Raw genomic sequence first — 18,440 nt, forward strand, 5'->3', positions numbered from 1 at the left:
AGAGAGGGTTACTTTCAAAGGTGAGCTTTCTGGTGTTTGCTGCACATTTAGATGGTACCTCAACTCTGTGAACCAAATTACCCTCAAACCATCCCAACATATAAATATCTAAATGTTTTGGTTTAAAATGCTTAATGTTGATGTGAATGGATTTTAAAAAGAAAAAAGAGAAACAACATTATTTTGAGAAAGAGCTATTGCAATTGGCCTTAATTTTTTTGTTGTGTGTTAGCTACGTTATCTCCCAGCCTCTTTTGGAGATGTTATTTATGTAAAACTTGGCATTACATTTCCTTTTATTACAAGTGCAATTTATACATAAATCGGAGCAGATCATGATGCAGCAAAGAACTTTTTATACTGCATAGACTGTGCAGAAAAATAGTGCATTATCAGCATTACATGCCTCAGTGAGGAATGTTTTGCTGTTTTAAATCTCATCATTATGAAGATACTTTGATATCTAGATACAAAGATTTTACTGGAAACTTTTAAGGGAGGCTCTTGTCATCTAACTGAAAATGAAAACTTGTTAATGATAAATAAACAAAGGGGATTAATGGAAGACCCACACTATGTGTACAGTTTAGATGCAATGGAGATTTATACTTTATCAGCTAGAACATGGCTGTATTCATTTTTGCTTACGTGCCATGGGACAAACCACCCAAAAACTGACAATCCATTGCCCTACTGCACTTAAACACCTTGTCTACAAAGACGGTGCAAAGGATAGGTGGTTGAGGTTTCATAAAAATGAAGTGCATGGTGTGACAGACCCATCTGTGCCAGCTTTATAAAAAAAAAGTGCCCAATTTTATCATCATTGCCTTTTCTTCTGCACAATGCTATTCACGTGGTGGTTTTTATGAATGCTTGCCGACAGAGTCTGTAATCCTCGATTTATCTGACTGCTTCCTCTCCTGTGCTGTCTGTTCTCAATTGCACTGCTAGCTTCCCTGCCCCCGTGGTTTCCTCTCCTTTCCCAGCCTTTCTCCCCAGACAAATCTGAGGTAGAACCTCCTAGCAATTTTCCAAGTTTCTGGGCTCAAATACTAAACTAATTTGTTTTTGAATTGCAGATCAAACATAAACTGCAAAGAAGCATTTAATCAGTTAGGAGAAGCAAGAGTGTGGCTTGTTCAAGTCCCAGAATCCATAAACCTGTAATGATTTTATTATATTGGTGTCAGTTTTCATTATTTTCATGAATGGGTATTCCCTGCTTAATGCACAATATTTGCATCTGATGAACCAATGAGTTTAAACATGGTTTGTTTTAATGCTTTGTGAATTTGCATTCAAATTCATCAGAAGTAATTCTATTTGAAATCACACAGGGCTAAACACAGTGGTTGTAAATCCATTTGAATTGAGATGCCAGAATCAGCCCATTAATCTACAAATCTACAATATAATTTTGGTATGGTTGGTGGGCTATTGATCTGGTTTTTTTGTGACGAGGCAGAGGGGATACCCTGTGTGTGTGGGGGAGGGGAAGTGTTTGGGGAGGTTGTGATAAATTGACCAAGAGGGAGTATATCTTTGTTATGGAAACTGGCCTGCGAAAGGAACGTATGAAAGGCCAGCAACCATGGTTTAAGCGTGTCTGTCACTGCCACTTGAGGTAGTTGCACGAGGAGAAAGGAAGTCTCTTAGATAAGCAGGTTTCCTAATATTTAGGACGATAGAGGTTGTCATCAGCACCTTCCATTCGGTCTGCAGAGTATCAAAGTTCACCCAGAGCTTGGAGCAGTGCTATGGCCTGCGTTTAGTATTTTAAGTCCTCTTGCTAAGCACTCTGTTAGCTTGGGGTCTCTTATTAAATTAAAAAGGGAATGAATAAAAGCAACAAGGTTCACTTACAACAGAAAAAAGGGTCATTTTGGAAGGGGAAGAGGGAACTATATTATAGCAAACCGTGCTTCATTTCTTGATGGCTGCGGAAGAAATCTGTACTTCTTTCAGTGCCTAACTGAACCAGAGAATGGTTTTAATTTCCATATTCTTAAATAGACTGAATTGTCTTGAAATTCAGATATGTGTTTAAACTGATAGTTACCAGATTTTAAAGTGTGTATATTATTGTCTGAGAGTGCAAAAACATGTATGTATGAGAGGGCTTACTCTGTGAGGAGAAAGGTTTATCAACAACATTTTCCGCACTACACATTCTTCTTAAATATAACAGTGAAGTTTTTCCATAAAACTTATTTTAAAAACTACAAAAATGTATAGTTATACATAATGTATTTTAGCCTTTTAAAAGAAATGTCTTTCTTCATTTATTTGAATAGGTGACAATTCAAAATTTAATTCAGTTGATACTTTTGAATGTGTTTATACAGCCATTTTGCTTAGTTAGAATCAGGCTGAAATCAGTCTGAGAGAGGTATATTTGGCTGGGGGCAGAAGTGATTTTTAGCTAACTTTGTGACTGCCTTCCTCTGGGAACAAGCCATGCTGGTTTGGCCCTTGTAAAGCAGAAATTAAAGGGTCTAAATCTCTGTTTTGAATGTCATAGACTGGGGCTAACTGAGGGTACAACTTAGAAAAGCATTTAAGCCAATGCTTAGCATTAGCCATATGCTTAATTCACAAAAGTCTAACTACAGGATCCTTCTTATGCACTTGCAAGAATTGTGATGATCAGGAAGTCTACAATCTGACATCTGTGAAATGAGCTGGTAGACTTGGGTCTTTTTCATAATGAACCAGTTTCCATCTCATAAAATTCTGTAATTGCAGATGGTATCAGTGGACACCTATGACAATCTCAGCAGAGACTGCAGCCCGGCCTTCTTCATTATAGGATACATGGACACTGAACTCCTCTCTGCTCATGAACATGGGGTTGATTCATTGACAGGGCATTATCAGGAAAATTGCAGTGATGTGACTAGTGCTTCGCTGTGGGCAAATGGAGTACCTCAACTCTTGGAGTTGACAATAGGCTCTTCTAAGAAATTATAATGCTGTGATTAATACTTAAAGCTGGGACTCAGTACACCTGGGAATTCTTGTGTGATCCTGGCAACACACTTCTTGTTGTTTTTTACTTCTCTGCCTGAAAAGTTACAATAATGCTTTTTCATTTTATGGTGTTATTTAGTGATAAATATATTATTAATTGTGAGCAATTCAGGAGATACAGTTTTAGAAGCACATGGTTAGATAAGTGCTGTTAGATTTTCAATGTGTTCTGTTCAATTTGCATTTGCATGTGTTTGTGCCTAGCACTAGTGGAAAGCAGGCCAATTTTATTTTCCTTCCTAATTCTGCATTGAGGAAATTAGCTTTAGGCACACAGACCTAAAAATCTTGCGTAGAATTCACTCTATTGTGAAAGAGACCCTTAAAAATAACATGTGGGAAAATGAATAAATTAATTTTGGACCTCTTTTAGCTTGTTCTTTTAGACACATTTTCATATGTGTATTTTCTTTTTATAAAGAAAATAATATAATTCAAATAGCTTTAGAATCTTTTCATTTTGGTAGAAGCACCTGAATAATGTTGTAAGGGTACTTGGAGACACACTGAAAGAAATGGTGAACCTCAACAAGTTTTGGAGCACTGGAACATATACCAAAAGATACAGCTATGAAATCTCTAAATAAGCCCTACCCGGGACTCATAGCAGCTGTTTCAACCTGTGAGGCCATGGGCTGCTCAGAAGCTCTTTAATCTGCACATCTTTGAAATGACAGACCACAATGAGTCCTCCTGTGCATTTTGTCTGTTATATACCAGAAGTTAGGAAACTGTTAGTTCACTAAACTATGGTAGCTGGAAAAAAAGTAAGAAGTATTAAAAAAATGGTAGCTGAAATAAGAATCCTTTAACATCAGTGTCAACAGGAGCTGTTTGTTTCTCACTTTTTATGAAAATCAAATCTTCCAGGTACCCAGCTCCAGGCTTCTGGGTTGTTTTGGGTTTTTTTGTGGGGTTGCTGTTCTTGTCTCTGTCCTGTCACATATCACAAGCTTTACTGCTTTCACAAATATGGTCATAACTTCCTCTGAAATTCTGTCTACTGCACTGAAAAATGTGAACTAAGTTCCAGCAACAGTAAAAGTGCTTGGGGTCCCCTTACATTAACACTAACAATACTGTAGCAGGTCCTGTGTAACAGCAGAATAAGTGCATTCACTACACTGTGCATCATGCTACAGACAAGTATACTAGGAATCACAGTGATTTTAAGCCACTTGGCATTGTTTAGTTAACATGCTTTTAAGCATTATTTGGCTTCAGTTGTAGACAGATATGTATAATAAATCTTTGAACAAATGCTATCAGAAATGAGAGCTAAGTGGCGTTTAAAATTTATTAGAAAAGTGTGATCACTAGTAAGTTAAATATTCCCTCTTTTCCTAGTCTAAATTTGGCCCCAGGAAGGAAAAAATAAGAAGAGCTAATGAAATGACCTGACAGGGTGGCAGGGTTTGTTTACTAGTCCACATCTGAGTAAGATTCATGCTTCATATGATTGACAGTCATTGCAAATTCTTTGGCTTTTTAAGACTTAAGGTGCCACAGTCTTGGGTGAACTTTAGTTCAGAATAAAGTTGTTTACAAAAAGTTAACTAAGTGGTTACTGCAGAATCGCATGCTATGTTTCACTGAACTGTTCTGGAATAGTATAGTTTCGAAGTACAAATGGTGATGACTCAGGTTAAATCATATTGTAACTACTGTGCAGTCAATGTATTCCATCTGGGGGCTTCGTCACCTGGAAGTGGGTGAAGTAGCTGAATTGGCTTTCCGTTGCTCTCCATGTCCAAACGTCTTCCCACAGTATGGTGTGAATGTTCTAGCATTTCATCAAAATCAGAGTATGCTGACCCAAAAGGGATAAAAAATTTCATCCATCTTCAGCATTTGCAGAATATGTAGCCAGAACATGTGCACTTAAGCCTTCCAATATTTCCATGCAACTCAGCCTTCTAATAGTTCTTGTTTCACTATTCTGAATATTCCTTAGTCAAGATTTCTCCCCTAGAGAGGTCAAGACATAATTCAGTTGTATGTGTACCAGAACAATGTGCAGCAGACGTGCCTTTGAACATGCAATTAAAAATTGCTCTGGCCTGTTTTCTTTTCCTGTTTTACATTTTCATAAACTCACATGTAATTTGATGAACACTGTCATTCTTTAAATTTCTTCAGCATTACAGTTCTCAAGGGACTTCTCTCTCATTGAATGTCATTTTTGCATATTTACTTTCTCCACAAGTGCTAGTATGCAGAAGCACAAGTTGAATCTTGCATTGTTATTTTTGTATTTACTTATGTTACATCCCGTTTTTCTTCGTAATGATGTGAACACTGCCTCCCAATTTAGTGTTAGCTCCATATGCCATCTAAAAGCTGTTGATTTCTACCTCTATTTAATAACCAACAATTTAGGTAGTTTTGTCAACAGAGTAGCATGAAAATTTTTCAGATCTTGAAAGCAGAGCTGCAGTGCAACCGTTTACTTTGCACTCCCCATCAGCCCTGGCACACACCATCTCAGCAATTCCTGCATCAGTAGCGGTCAGCAATGGCTGAGAAAGCACACCTTTGGTGTCTTCCGTCTTGTTTCATCTATGTACAGCCTAGTGCCTTCTAACACTGGAAGACAGCTCATTTAAGTACTACTGTATCAATAGCACTGAAAATATATTTCTGTCAGCAGAAGGGTCAATTATATGAACAGCTCTTCCTTTGAAGGTATGCTGGAAACATGCTGCTTCCATCCTTCACTGGGGGTGAATCATGAAAAGAAGACTTTGTCACGAACTTGACCCTTGAAAGTGGTATAAAAGCATTACCCATCTCTCCAGCCTCTACTTTTCATCCCACCTCCCAGAACTAGCATGTACCCCTGCTTCACGCTTCCTAAGCAATCCTAGCATTGCTGATAAACCTGTGACACTCTGAGATGAAAAATCAGCATCTTTTCTGAGGATCGTCATGTGGGCATGACAAGCCTTGGTGGTGTCACTGCTTCAGGAGGAGTGAGGGGCCAGCAGAAGGGAAGGCCTTCTGCATTCTAACTGGACCACTTGTAACCAGCCCTATTCCCTCCTTAGAAGCTGTTGGATCCCTTGCACAGAGGCTGAGTTTTGGGGTGGGAAATCTGGTGTCAGAAGCTTGGGAACTACCTTCATTAATAATTCACCTTCATCTTATGCCAAGTACCAGTTTGGGGAAGCTGTACTGGTGGTTGATCCTATGTGGTGGTTACGCATATAAGGCATCTAACTGTTTGGTTTTTCTAAACACAGATTGGCATGTCCTACCGCTTTCAGCCTAAATGATCATAGTGCCCCTTTCCAGCTGTAGATATATTGCAAAAATATATAAATATTATTAGCCACTGGCATTACATTTGATGCTATAAAAGCAAAGAAATAGATCTTTCTCCACTGAAAACCTGTACAAGTTAAAACCATAAAACCTCCTTCCCTTGTTTCCTTCTGAAAGGTTGTAATGCTTGTTTTCTCTCTGTACCAGTCTCTGCCATTTGACCAGATGCATGTCACTCCTCCACTTTTCTTTTCTATATTCCCAAGCAGGTGAGAGACAAAAAGGAAAATATCAACTGTACATCAGTGTCCAGATAAAAAGCTGCAAAATTAAGTTATAAAGCTTGCCCTTTTTAGCAAAATTAGCTCATCTCATATTGGCCCAGTATAGCTCCTTCTTCCTGACAGTTTATTACTTTTAATCATATGAATCAGGGCTCATTCCAGTATGATATTGATGAAGTCCACAAAAGAGAGTACACTCATCTCCTTTGATGCTTTGGATATGGAAACAGAACTTTTTTTTTTTTTTTTTCTTCTCATAAGATAGTGCATTAATTGCTTTACTTTAGATGAACATTAGCTTTTGATATAACCCATCCCATAGAGTCCTGACACCATGCATGCTGAGAAGTCCTGTCCTTGAAGTTACTATAGTGCACAATGATCAGAACTTATCGCTGATGTTTTGTTAGCATTTACTAGCAACATCTTGGCAGAGGGTGACCTCTAGTACTGTCTCTAAACATTTTCAATTTACAGACTCAAGAATTTTTGCTGTCTTTGCCTCTCATTCTGTTGAAGAGGTCAGCCCTTTACGAATTTGCCACAAGAAGTTCAAAATACCCTGTATACTTGAACAGCTTAATAGGAATATAGCCACAATGAACACACAACATAGGATTCATTTTAATATTTATAGAAGAAATTCACATTGTTTTAAGCGTACACAAGCAGCTGCTGTCATTTGGCTATGAGCAGATGTTAGACCTCCGAAAGCTTCACTGATAATTAAAATACTAACAGTTAGTGTTTTACCCCAGCTGCAGGTTCTGTTTACTGTAAATTTGATTTTAATGGTGCCTCTGTGCAGTTATTGAATAGAGGTTTGTTTTCTACTATAACTACAAAAGTGTCTACAATGAAGACAAATGGTTATTTCCCTTAATTTACTCTGGAAAGATATGAATATACACTGTAACATAGTTGAATTTATAAGTGAAATGCAGATATGTCTGTCACATTGGAAATGGTAGTTTCTCCTAACTTAAATAACAAAAAGAACTGGGGAAACTTACTATCTCTAGTTACTCCCAAGCATTCCCCCCTAAAAAAGGCTGTGCTTTTCAAATGGGTTGAGATGTGCCCTCGAGCAACGAACAGGTACTCCTTTTTACTGAATGGGTGTATAAATCAGAATAAATAAATACAGGAAATCACAATACTCATTTGATAGATATGCAGAAGAATATAATTTCTGCTTGATCATTTAATAATGTGATGTTTTATTTTAGGTACCCCTTACAAGTGTCTGTTCTCTTTAGCGCATATACGTACATCAAACGTTAGGGAAGGCTAGCCACTCTCAGAATTGTTAATCCCAAGGGCCTGATTATGCAAACACAATGCATAATGCAAGCTACCATGTTAAGTCCCTTTGAGACTATTGAGGCTAACTATGTCAGTAAGCAGTACTCTTGATAAATAAATGTTTATAAGACCAGGATCTAAATGTATATATTCGTGAAAAACAAAAACTCGTGCTGAGATAATAATGACAGAAATGGGGTTTTGCTTTATTTGACAAAACAGTTACTGTCTGGGACTAGACCCATTTCAGAAAGCCAGACCATATTCCTTATGAGCAGGGTTTGTGTTTTGGGTTTTTTTTCCCTGGTTTTCTCATATTAGCTTTCATATTACTTTTTGTATTATCTTCTGTGTTCTGTCTGCCTAGGAAACAGAATTCTTCGGTTTGACCAAGCAGGACTGGTACCTCTTGAAATTGGGATTTGGATTTAGAAGTGTTAAAAATGTACTTTCCATTTGCACTGCGGGGGTTAAACAGCAAAAGTGCATCTGTATAGCATGAGTGTCAGTTGTTCCCAAATTTAGGACCAGAGTAGCCTTTGAAACTGGACTGCCAAGAAATGTCTAGGCTGGCTTTTCTCATCTCCAGCTGCTAAATTGCACTGGAAGAGCTAGCTAAAATACTCCAAATACATTCCTAATGCTGCTTGCCCATGTAGGTAATTGCTGTATATGCCACAGTGAGGTTCTTGCTCACACGTAGGAGTTGAGAAGACAAGCCTGCACAGTGGCACGCTGGCAAAGAGGAAAAGCAATCGGTTACTGTGCAGGTTAGGCAGCTGTAAAATCTGTGCGTTAACACTGTACATGTTTGCCATGATCAGTGGGAGTTTCAGTATGTGTTTTTATTTGCATAGCTTCTGTAACACTGGGCTTTATAGTGTTCATTTTTGACCTTGAGTGCCGAAAAAGAGAAACTGAAATTTTTCACAGAGAAGGCTTTTTCCCAAAGGTTAATTGGACACTGGAGGGAAACTAAACCAAACCAAAAAAAACTGCCTAAACACCCTAACTGAATGGCTCAGATATTTATTTTGGTGGTTGTTTTTTCTTTTGTTTCTTTTTTGTTGCTATTGTCCTCTAAAGTGTGGGAGGTAAAAATAACAAGCAAGAAACTTCAGTCTATTTTTCAAAAGAAAAAAAGAGACAAAAATATTTCATTTTACATTTTAAGGAAGCTAAAAGGACATCTGCTGCTTTGTTTAAGATACCTGAAAGGTTAAAACTTCATCCTTTATTCAAGCAATTCTTAGAAGACCTTGAAGTTTCTAAACATGATTGAGTGGTTACGGACAAAGCTAGAAGCCAAGGATGTTTTGAGTTTCAGCACTGAAACATGATGTTACTGGATTTTTAAGTAAAAAATGAACTATTAACACTATTTGGGAATTGGTCGTGTTTAATTTTCTTTTTACAGTAATAATATACTGAAAGGCAAAAACCCTCCCTGCATTGGTATGTCTTCAGATTTACGTACTTTGTGTCAATGGTGTATTTTTTGTGTTTCTTAGGGATCTGGTTAAGTCCCTTATAAGTATACTTATTTGTACTGCTTTACAAATATTTGCTGCCTTTGTGGACATAACAGTTCTGACAGAGCCATTTTGGCTTGCTGATTTATTTCACTTCTTGGTTTGACCCATCCTGTGTTCTTTCCTTCAGCAGAAGATGTGAATAAGCCTTCAAAACCTCTTATTTAGCAGCTTAACCAGCTGGTTTAGCAAATGCTGGCCCATGCATTGCTTGCACATAAAAACCTTACAAATGAGAAGGAACAATTTTTACTATGATTAAGGAAAACGGATCTAAAAATGTGTCTTATTATGGCCTCTGAAAATCAAGGAAATCCCGAAGATATGACGTTATGCCACAGTTCTTAGACTGCACTTAATTCATTAGAGATCATTACAAAATTTTTTTTTTTAAAAAAAGGAAAGAAAAAAGAGCAGAGATTTGAAGCTTGACCAAGGCCTAAATTTTATCTTTATGAATTTGAATGGTGGACTTACTGTACCACTCAAAATATTGTACTACCACGTAGACAGTAACTTTTAAAATAAAAAAAATCAATAGCTCATTCAAGTGATACCCAATATAAGTTGAATTTTCTATATGTTTTAAATTCCTTGAAGGTTGTATTTAACTGAAGGAAAAGATTTTTCTTTGCATTCACATTATTTAATATTCATTACATTTTAGTAGATACCAAATATTTGTATGTGTCAATAAATAACATACCTAATCACCAAAGTATGAAAAATTAAGTGTTGCTGAACAGGGTGCTATAAATCAGGCCTCCTAGAACTTTTGCAGAAAAGGAAAAATAGCTGGTTTAAGCTTGCTGTGTATATGCAGATCACTTCTGTCGTTGTAATAGATTATTTCATTTATGACTTACTGCTTTGTCCTAAAGGTGCTCCTTGTGAAGGATATCCTCAGCCTAGCCTCACCGTGCACAACCGCTTGCTGCAACTTTTGGGGAAGGGTTAGAATTCTAAAGAGGCTGCTGGCGGAGAGCAAAGTGGTGCTTTACATATAATATTAGCCCAGACTTTCCTAACACATTACGCATATCTTTCTGAGACAAGTCTCCTTAATGCCATCTTTATCTGCTACACGATGCATGAAATCTACTTTCTGTTTTAGAACTGCGGCTGACCCCCGACCCCGCAAGTGGCGCCACAATGTGACCTTTCTATTGTCATCAGCTTTCATTCTCCTGAAAATTCTATGAATTTTTATTGCAAGTTTTTTTAAACCAAGCTGAGGCTTCAACAAATTACTTGACACAGATGAGATGAAGTTGTTGAAGTAGTGTTAGATAAGTTTTACAGCCAGCATGTGTGCTGCTGAACAGTACAAAGCCAGTGTCCTACAATGTCATACACCAGTAACTGCTGAGCCTACTATTGGATAAATACATCATTTTATGGAACATTGATTGTTCTATAAACCCAATGGAGTATTATGCTCTATGATCAAACCATTTAGATTGTGTGTAGAGCACAGAAAATGCCATATTCAGGATGGTACTAAAAGTGCCATTTGTGTATTTTATGGATGTCATTACGGGGGAAACTTCTCTCTGTAGGCCCTGTTTACTGCAAAATTTTTTAGTCTGTAATGACATTTTTCATTCACAACGTATGCCTTCAAGAGAGGGGGCCCTTGTTTTATTTGTTTCATTCGAGTTTACTGCACAAATCCTGTACATTTTAATTAAATGTAAGCTTAACAAAAGAATAAGGTATTTATTCTGTGGGGAACAAATGATGACAATAACAAAAGAATAAAACAGACACACAAAAGAACGTCAGGTATTGAGTAAAAGAGAGGGAAAAAGGTACTAAGACCTATTTTTTAGTTTCCCAAAAACACATTAAACATCAAAGCATTTCTTTTAGCCGTATTTCGGGAGTTTGTGGTCTCTGAGAATTAAAATAACCTGCGAATATGGATTTAATGTCTAAAAAATCCTGACATTTTCAAATAAAAAACTAACAGTCACTCAGGACTCCAACTGATAAATAATGGCTCTGCTGAAATGACAGACTTCTTGGAAAGAAACCAATTCTGTGATCATTGCACCCCTAGATATGAAACACCTCTTTACAAATTGTCTGAATATGAGCTCTCATATCATTATATTTTGTCATTTTAATGCCTATTTGTGTATCTTTTTAATTTGAAATGACATGAAATCAGCAACAAGTCCACTTTTCCTAATATTAATGTGGGCTTGTATTGCAGCTTATGTTTGCCATGTCAACCAACACTTACCCCCTTCTCTTTACCCGTTTTTAAGAGGGGGCGAGAGGCAGGCTGGATTTAGTGGGACAACATGATTTGTTGATACATACAGTCCAATAATGTGACATGTTCCTTAAATACATAAAAATTCCTACAAATGTTGTGTTGGATAGCAGTGCTCCATTATAGAAATGCACTGTTCCAAAGTCGAAATAGCAGCTGAGCCTCAAAATATGTTGTTTTCTAAATATCTTCCCTACTTGGCTTTTCACTGGTAAAACAAAAGAAAACTAGTAAAATCTGCAATTCATATTTACCATGAAAAATCACTAAAATTTAAGTTGATGTTCCCAGTAAATTCTTGGTCATAGTCCAGTTAAAATTTAAAAGTTACAGTAGATTCACATTAGTTTAAATGACACTTGAACTTCTACACAGCTCAACATTAATTCATTATAGTTGAAATGGAAGAATCTTCAGTGGGTGAATCTTTTACAATCTGATTGAGGCTGTTACATTTTATAGGAGCTATTTTTCAAAGCAGTACTGACAGCACTCGAAGTTATTAAATTGCTGAATCAAAAGATGGACCTGCAATCGCATTTATGAACTGTGATGGAATAGCTGGGGTTGCACTGAGCTGAGGTTAAGATGTTGGTGTAGTTAAGCTTCATCACACCCCTTAGTGACAGCAGTATTTACCCATGTAGTTTACTTTAATGGTCAGGAAGTGGCTTAACTCACCTCTGGATTCAAATAGATTAAGTAAGCAGTCAGAATGGCATAATTATCAGTGCTGCAAGGGATTCACCGGATAGCTCTTCACCCAGGAGACTTCCCATTCAATTGCACAGGAAAGTCTGGAGTTGCATAGATTCGCGGGTACAGCATTTATTTGAGGAGATGAAAACAGGGTGAATTTCCTTTTTCTTTCCCTTCCCCATACCAGAGCTTCTCCTCAATGCATTGATGCTGTGTCCTGTACATAAATTATCATGATCTTAGGGGACAGATGTCATGATTTTGCTGAGCGTGTGTGAAAATTATGATCGTAGAGTTATTTTGATTTTGAAATCCAGTGGAAAATGCATGATTTGTAGAGTTATTTTGATTTTGTGCCACAACACTGCCAGGCTCCTCTTTTATCACGTCAACAAAGCAAGATTCCTGAGAGAATTAATTACTTCTACTCTATTATAAAATGTGGAGGAGCCAAGATAATTGTCATTTTATGTTGATTCCCCCTTCCTATTTTTCTGCTCTTTGGGGGGTCTTGTGAATGTCAGTGCCTACAGAGAGAACAGGAGAAGTGGGGATAAGAGCCAGTCGTACCACAGTAAGCTTCCTTCTAGCTTATGTCTGACAAAATGTACTTCAATTGCATGTGCCAGATTTATCATGCAGCACCACTTGGAAACACTCTAATGGCTTAAATTGTTAATTTTCTTTTCCAAAGATAACCTCCCTTGCAAACTAATATGGAGAAAGTTGTATAACATCGGTTTAGACTTGTGGAGGTGATTTGCAGCATTTCAGTTTAACAAAATTACTTCTTGTGCTTCACAGTACAGTTCTCCACCAGAAGTTTTGTAACAGAAAAAAGATAGATAGAGATAGATAGATGCCAGTAAGGGCTCAGTCTTTTAAGCATTGGTGTTATCTTGGAATATTAGCTTGATATGCACCTTAGCATACTAAGTTGCTAGAGGCTGCAAGATGCCAAGTACTCAGTCTCAGAATAACACAGCTCCTAAGTGTGAAGTCACCTTTAAGCAAATTGAGCCTCTAGTTTTTAGAGCGCAGTTTAGTTCCCTGCAGGATCAGGGCCTGACAGCTCTATGCTTTGGGTGAAAAACCCCCTTAGACCAGCTTTAGTATAATTTTCTTGGCCACTTAGTTTCAGTGGAGCATGTGGTTCACTAGAAGTGTCTTCGTGGCTTAGGAAGCACAGTGGTAGCCTGAAATTTGACTGTAAGAGCCTTTTTTTTTTTTTCTTTGCTTGTTTTATCCCACACAAGCAATGGCATATCTGTGCATGTTAGTGGTAAGATGCTACTCCTGTTATTTCAGAGATGTGATTTCGGTTCGTATAGGTGAATTTAAACTAGAGTGCAGGCGTGGATGTCTCAGCATCATCGACTTAACCAGCCTTCCCAAGGCCCATCTGGTGTAAGACCTTCACCTTGTTCTCAGTGTCCGGGACCCACTTTTCTCTCTGTGTGCACTGGTTGTGGCACAGAGCTCTCTTCCCAGCACCTAGCAAGTGCTAGAGCTCTTCTTCCACAGACATCCACAAAGCTGGTCACAGGGTGCTCTCAGTTATGTCTTCTCAAAAAATGCCAAAGGCAACCCTGAGGCCATGCTTTAAAGCCGGTGGGCTTGACTTTGTGCAGCTGTGGGCACCATGTGCTTTGCTGAAGCTTTATTGTTAGTGATGAGAGCTGAGAAGGAAACCCTCAGTGACCCAAAACCAGACTGAGAGGCAGAGCAAGCAGTTGGAATGTGGAGGTTACAGGTATTTTAGTTTGTTAATTGATTTCATGTAGAAATATTTAAGAAGTGTAATTGAGGTTTCTCTGGATTATATTGTAGAATATCATGCTTAGGGGAAGAAAACTACTGAGTATTTTCTCCAGGTAACTAAGCTAGTGACTGAGTCAGTCAGGTGTGCTGGAGAAGATGCTAGGTGGGAAATGAAGGGGAAGACAATGGCATCAAAGTGACAGCATGGCAATTACCTCGCCAACAAAAGCAGAGTATTAAGAAGATCAGCCACAGGTTTTTGCACCCAGATACGTTTAATGTAATATACGATCCTAAAATTCATTACTGAAGTACTGAAATATCACCCATCGGATCTTCTAGAAATGGATTTTAGCTGTATACTGTATTTACCTGGGCTTCTTTGTACAGCAGATTTTAAAAAACACATTTAAATTGTTAATAGGCTGCAGGATTGTTAAACTCGGCAATTATTTCAACCTGTAAATATGTTATTTGGAAAACATGCAAATTATTTTTGTTCACTTGCTCATTTTATCTATGTTTTCTGCCAGCGAAATCTAAAAATTGTCAAGGAATTTTTTTCCATTTAAGCTACAATTTGTTAAAGTAATGAACTGATATTTGCCATGATACCATGTTAACAGCATATTTTATCTTGTAGGCATTGTGTCCAAGTCCTATGAGTGCCGACTGAAGGGGCAAGGAGCAACCTTTGTGGAAACTACAAGTCCTTTTACTGCAGCAGCACTGGGAGAGGTTTCTCCGGTTAAAGAGAAGGTCTTTCGGGGCAGTAGAAGACAGCCTCCGTCACCTGAAGAAGTTCAGCAAGTTATTATTATTCAAGGATATGATGGTGACTTTGCAATTGATGCCTCTGTGGAAGAAACCGCAGCGGCTACCCTTCAGACTCTAGCGATGGCTGGTCAGATGGCCAGGGTGGTCCATATTACAGAAGATGGGCAAGTCATAGCTACAAATCAGAACAGCTCACACTTGAGTAGTATGGTTCCAGGGCAGATACTTACTGAGCAGTTAGCAGATGGTGCAACACAGGTGGTAGTGGTTGAAGGAACAGAAACTGATATGGAGGAGGCCGTTCAAATAGACACAGTTACTGACTCCAGTAGTGCTGTACTGCAGCAGATAATGACACAGGAAGTTTTAGATTCTTCTGAAGCTACAGTCCATCCTCCAGACTCCTCTTCAGCATTAGATGCCCTGCTTTGTGCTGTAACAGAGCTAGGTGAAGTGGAAACCAAATCTGGACTCCTTGACAGGTGCAGGTCTAGTCACAAAGATGTCTTGCAAATGCCAAACCCAGAGGCACCCAGCATTCCCAGTGATGCAGAGGGTCAAGAAATACAAATGTTCCATGAAGTTCAAGAGACTCGGGAAGATACCAAACCTATGGAAGTAGTGACGCAGGTCATGCACCCATCGGCTATAATTGCATCTCAGGAGAGAGCTCAGGCTGCCTTCAAGAAAATGGTCCAGGGAGTGTTGCAGTTTACTGTATGTGATACGGCTGCAGCCGACCAGCTGATGAAGGAAGGGGTCACTCAGGTCATTGTGAATGAGGAAGGGACTGTGCATATGGTAGCTAGAGAAGGGTCTCAGATAATTATGCAGGAGGCTGGTAGCCACACGCTCAGTGTCCAAAGCGAACACATGGATTTAGTTGAGTCAGAAGGGGAAATATCACAGATTATCGTGACAGAAGAAATAGCTCAAGCCATGGTTCAGGGTGCTGATGGTGACTTCTCTGAAGGTGCAACCCACTACATTGTCACAGAATTGCCACCAGACATGCAGGATGAGGCTGGTGTGTACTCGCACACCGTGATAGAAACAGGCGGATCTCCAGAGATTTTGCAGGCTGGTACTGGTGTAAAAGCAGAACCTGTATCCCCTGATGGAGCAGAACAGTTAACAAGCATGGTCATTTATACAGAGGGTGGCTCACAAATAGTTGAGGGCCAGAGAGATGATAATGAAGTACAAGAATCATGAAGAGCTTCATCTCCTTAGGCTTGATGCAGGGCAAAGCTGGAAATTACCAGGTCCATGGAGACGCTGTACTCACAGAACACTTTCTGTAAAACCTTCTCAATACAACATCCTCCTAGCCAGGTAACAAATACACACCCTGTGAGAGGTGAAGGTCAGCTGCTAGGAAAAGTTCACTGAAAAGGGTAGTACAATCTTGTTACAAGAGCTCTAAGAATTATTATATGTGATTATTATAAAAAATTATACATTATTATATGTATTAGGCTTCAATTGAGAATAAAAAGCCCTCCCTCGCAAGAAAAAAGTAGGTATTGTTATGTTCACTGCTTTCTTTGTTGGTTTTTTTCTTTTTTTTTAGATATTGTTTATCTCAGGGTAATTCCCTGCTGTCTGTCATTTTTGTCTAACATAATCACAGGAGTAAAATAATTCCACTTACATTTTGTGAACAGATAAATTAGCAAAAAATACAAACCCTGCAATGACAAAGTGAACAGGTAAGCTTACATACTGTAATCAGTGAACTTTATTTTAAAGAAGAACAGATGACATTTTGCTTTCTAGAACCTTAATTTAAAATATATATTTGGCTAAAAATACGTCATCAAAATTTTTTGCATCTAAAATAGAAGTTTTCATTGTAGCTTACTATTTCATGGTATCACATAGGACTTTCCCTGAAGAAGAGCTCAAAAGATTTACACTTCAGAAAATTCTTGATTATACATATTCAGGAAGAAGAACTCAATGCCTGTAACTTCCACTTAATTTTAGATGAGAGCCCTACGTAAGAAATGTGCGTTTTTTGAAAAAAATATATTGTCACTGTCTGTGTTTTGCTTTTCTTATAAATAGTGCTTCATATAAATACCATTTTGCAGTTCATTTTGTGAGCGACTTCTGAAATAGTGTGGGGGTTTTTAAAGAAAATTCTGACATTGACATTAACAAGTAGGAAAAAAAAAAAAGGTGACCTTGTATTTCTTGCTTAGTCCAGAATGTCAATTATTTACTTGTGGATACGGTGCAAGTTCATGTTGAAAAGATTTGTTTCATGATACAACTGCTTTTGTTTCTTTAAAAAAAAAATTGTAAAATATAAACTGGCAAGGTTTGGGGATTTTTTTTTCTTTCAAATAAAATGTTAGCATTAAAATGAAGCATCAAGATTTTTAATATTAAGCAATAAACAGAACTGGCATTCAGCAGGAGCAAACGAATGCTATCTGTTATGTCTGTGCATTTTCTCTTTTCCTTTCTCTAGCTCGCTAGATAGATAAAGATAAAAGAATCTAATTTCTGAAGTGTGCCTCATGCATGCTTAATATAATTGTGTAAGTGTTTAGGGTATAAGCCATGCTGACTCTAGAGATAACTGTGTTTCCTATCATGTTTAATATCTTAAAATTATCAACTGTAAGAAAGTTGGGGTGAGGTAAAACAATAGTTCCTTCCTGAAGCAACTGTTTAAAAATGTATTTTCTGGTAGAGCTGCTTAGAAAAGGTGCTTCATTCTGGGGCTATAAGATCCTGCTGTCTTTTCATCTCTTTTTGTTATTATTTTTTAAATTTTATTATTTTCCAGGAATTATCGTTGTGTCTTTGTCAAACCCCCAAAAAAGTAAATTTCAAGTTAGCCATCAAGATTCATAATTAGCCGAGTTTGACTTGCTCATCTTTCTTGGAAGTGACAGGCTGTTCACTTACTCTTAAATACTGTCTTCAGCAAACAGTGACAGGATCAACTCCCGTTTGTTATCAGGAAAAAGGTGACCTTTACAAAATGATGGCCCTCTGCAAGACTCTCACAGATGTTCAAAAAACGGAATGTTTTTCAGTGGAAATATTTCTTCTTGATCATTCCTCCTGTTAACTGTAGCCCTGTGGTCTAGCAGCTTGGATGCTAATTCTTTGCTGTGCTTAGTCCTGTATGGCTAACCTTTCTGCTGCAGTACAGGGTGTTGACACTGACATGCTGCAGTTTACCATTTGTGATTTATTTAGGATAAATATGTCTCAGGTGGCATTTAATCCTTCATAAAACCAGTGTAGCCTGCAGTGTCAAACCAGCAATCACATTGTATGCACAATGAAAAGAGCAGACCTTTGCATAAAAAAAAACCCAACCCCACAGCCAGTGGTAGGTGTTCCTCTGCTTGGGAGCACTGGGAAGGATTCAGTAACCTACCGTGTGCTGTAATTACCTGGAAGCTCAGGTTAACTGTACTTCTCCCTGAGTGCAGCCTGATCAGGAGAGCTAATATTTTTCTAGGGTACTTTTCCTCCCCC

General features: G+C 38.1%; 1 protein-coding gene across 1 annotated transcript; it reads left to right on the forward strand.

Moving 5' to 3' along the window:
- Positions 1 to 14,802: 14,802 nt before the first annotated feature.
- LOC104517529 (zinc finger protein 407) lies at positions 14,803 to 16,151 on the forward strand (the record flags this gene model as incomplete). Its single annotated transcript, XM_010173140.1, has 1 exon — positions 14,803 to 16,151. A coding segment is annotated over one exon (1,349 nt), but the record flags the coding sequence as incomplete, so codon positions are not given.
- Positions 16,152 to 18,440: the final 2,289 nt, after the last annotated feature.

The sequence above is a fragment of the Antrostomus carolinensis genome, unplaced genomic scaffold (assembly GCF_000700745.2).
Source record: "Antrostomus carolinensis isolate BGI_N321 unplaced genomic scaffold, ASM70074v2 scaffold19658, whole genome shotgun sequence".
NCBI lineage: Eukaryota > Metazoa > Chordata > Aves > Caprimulgiformes > Caprimulgidae > Antrostomus > Antrostomus carolinensis.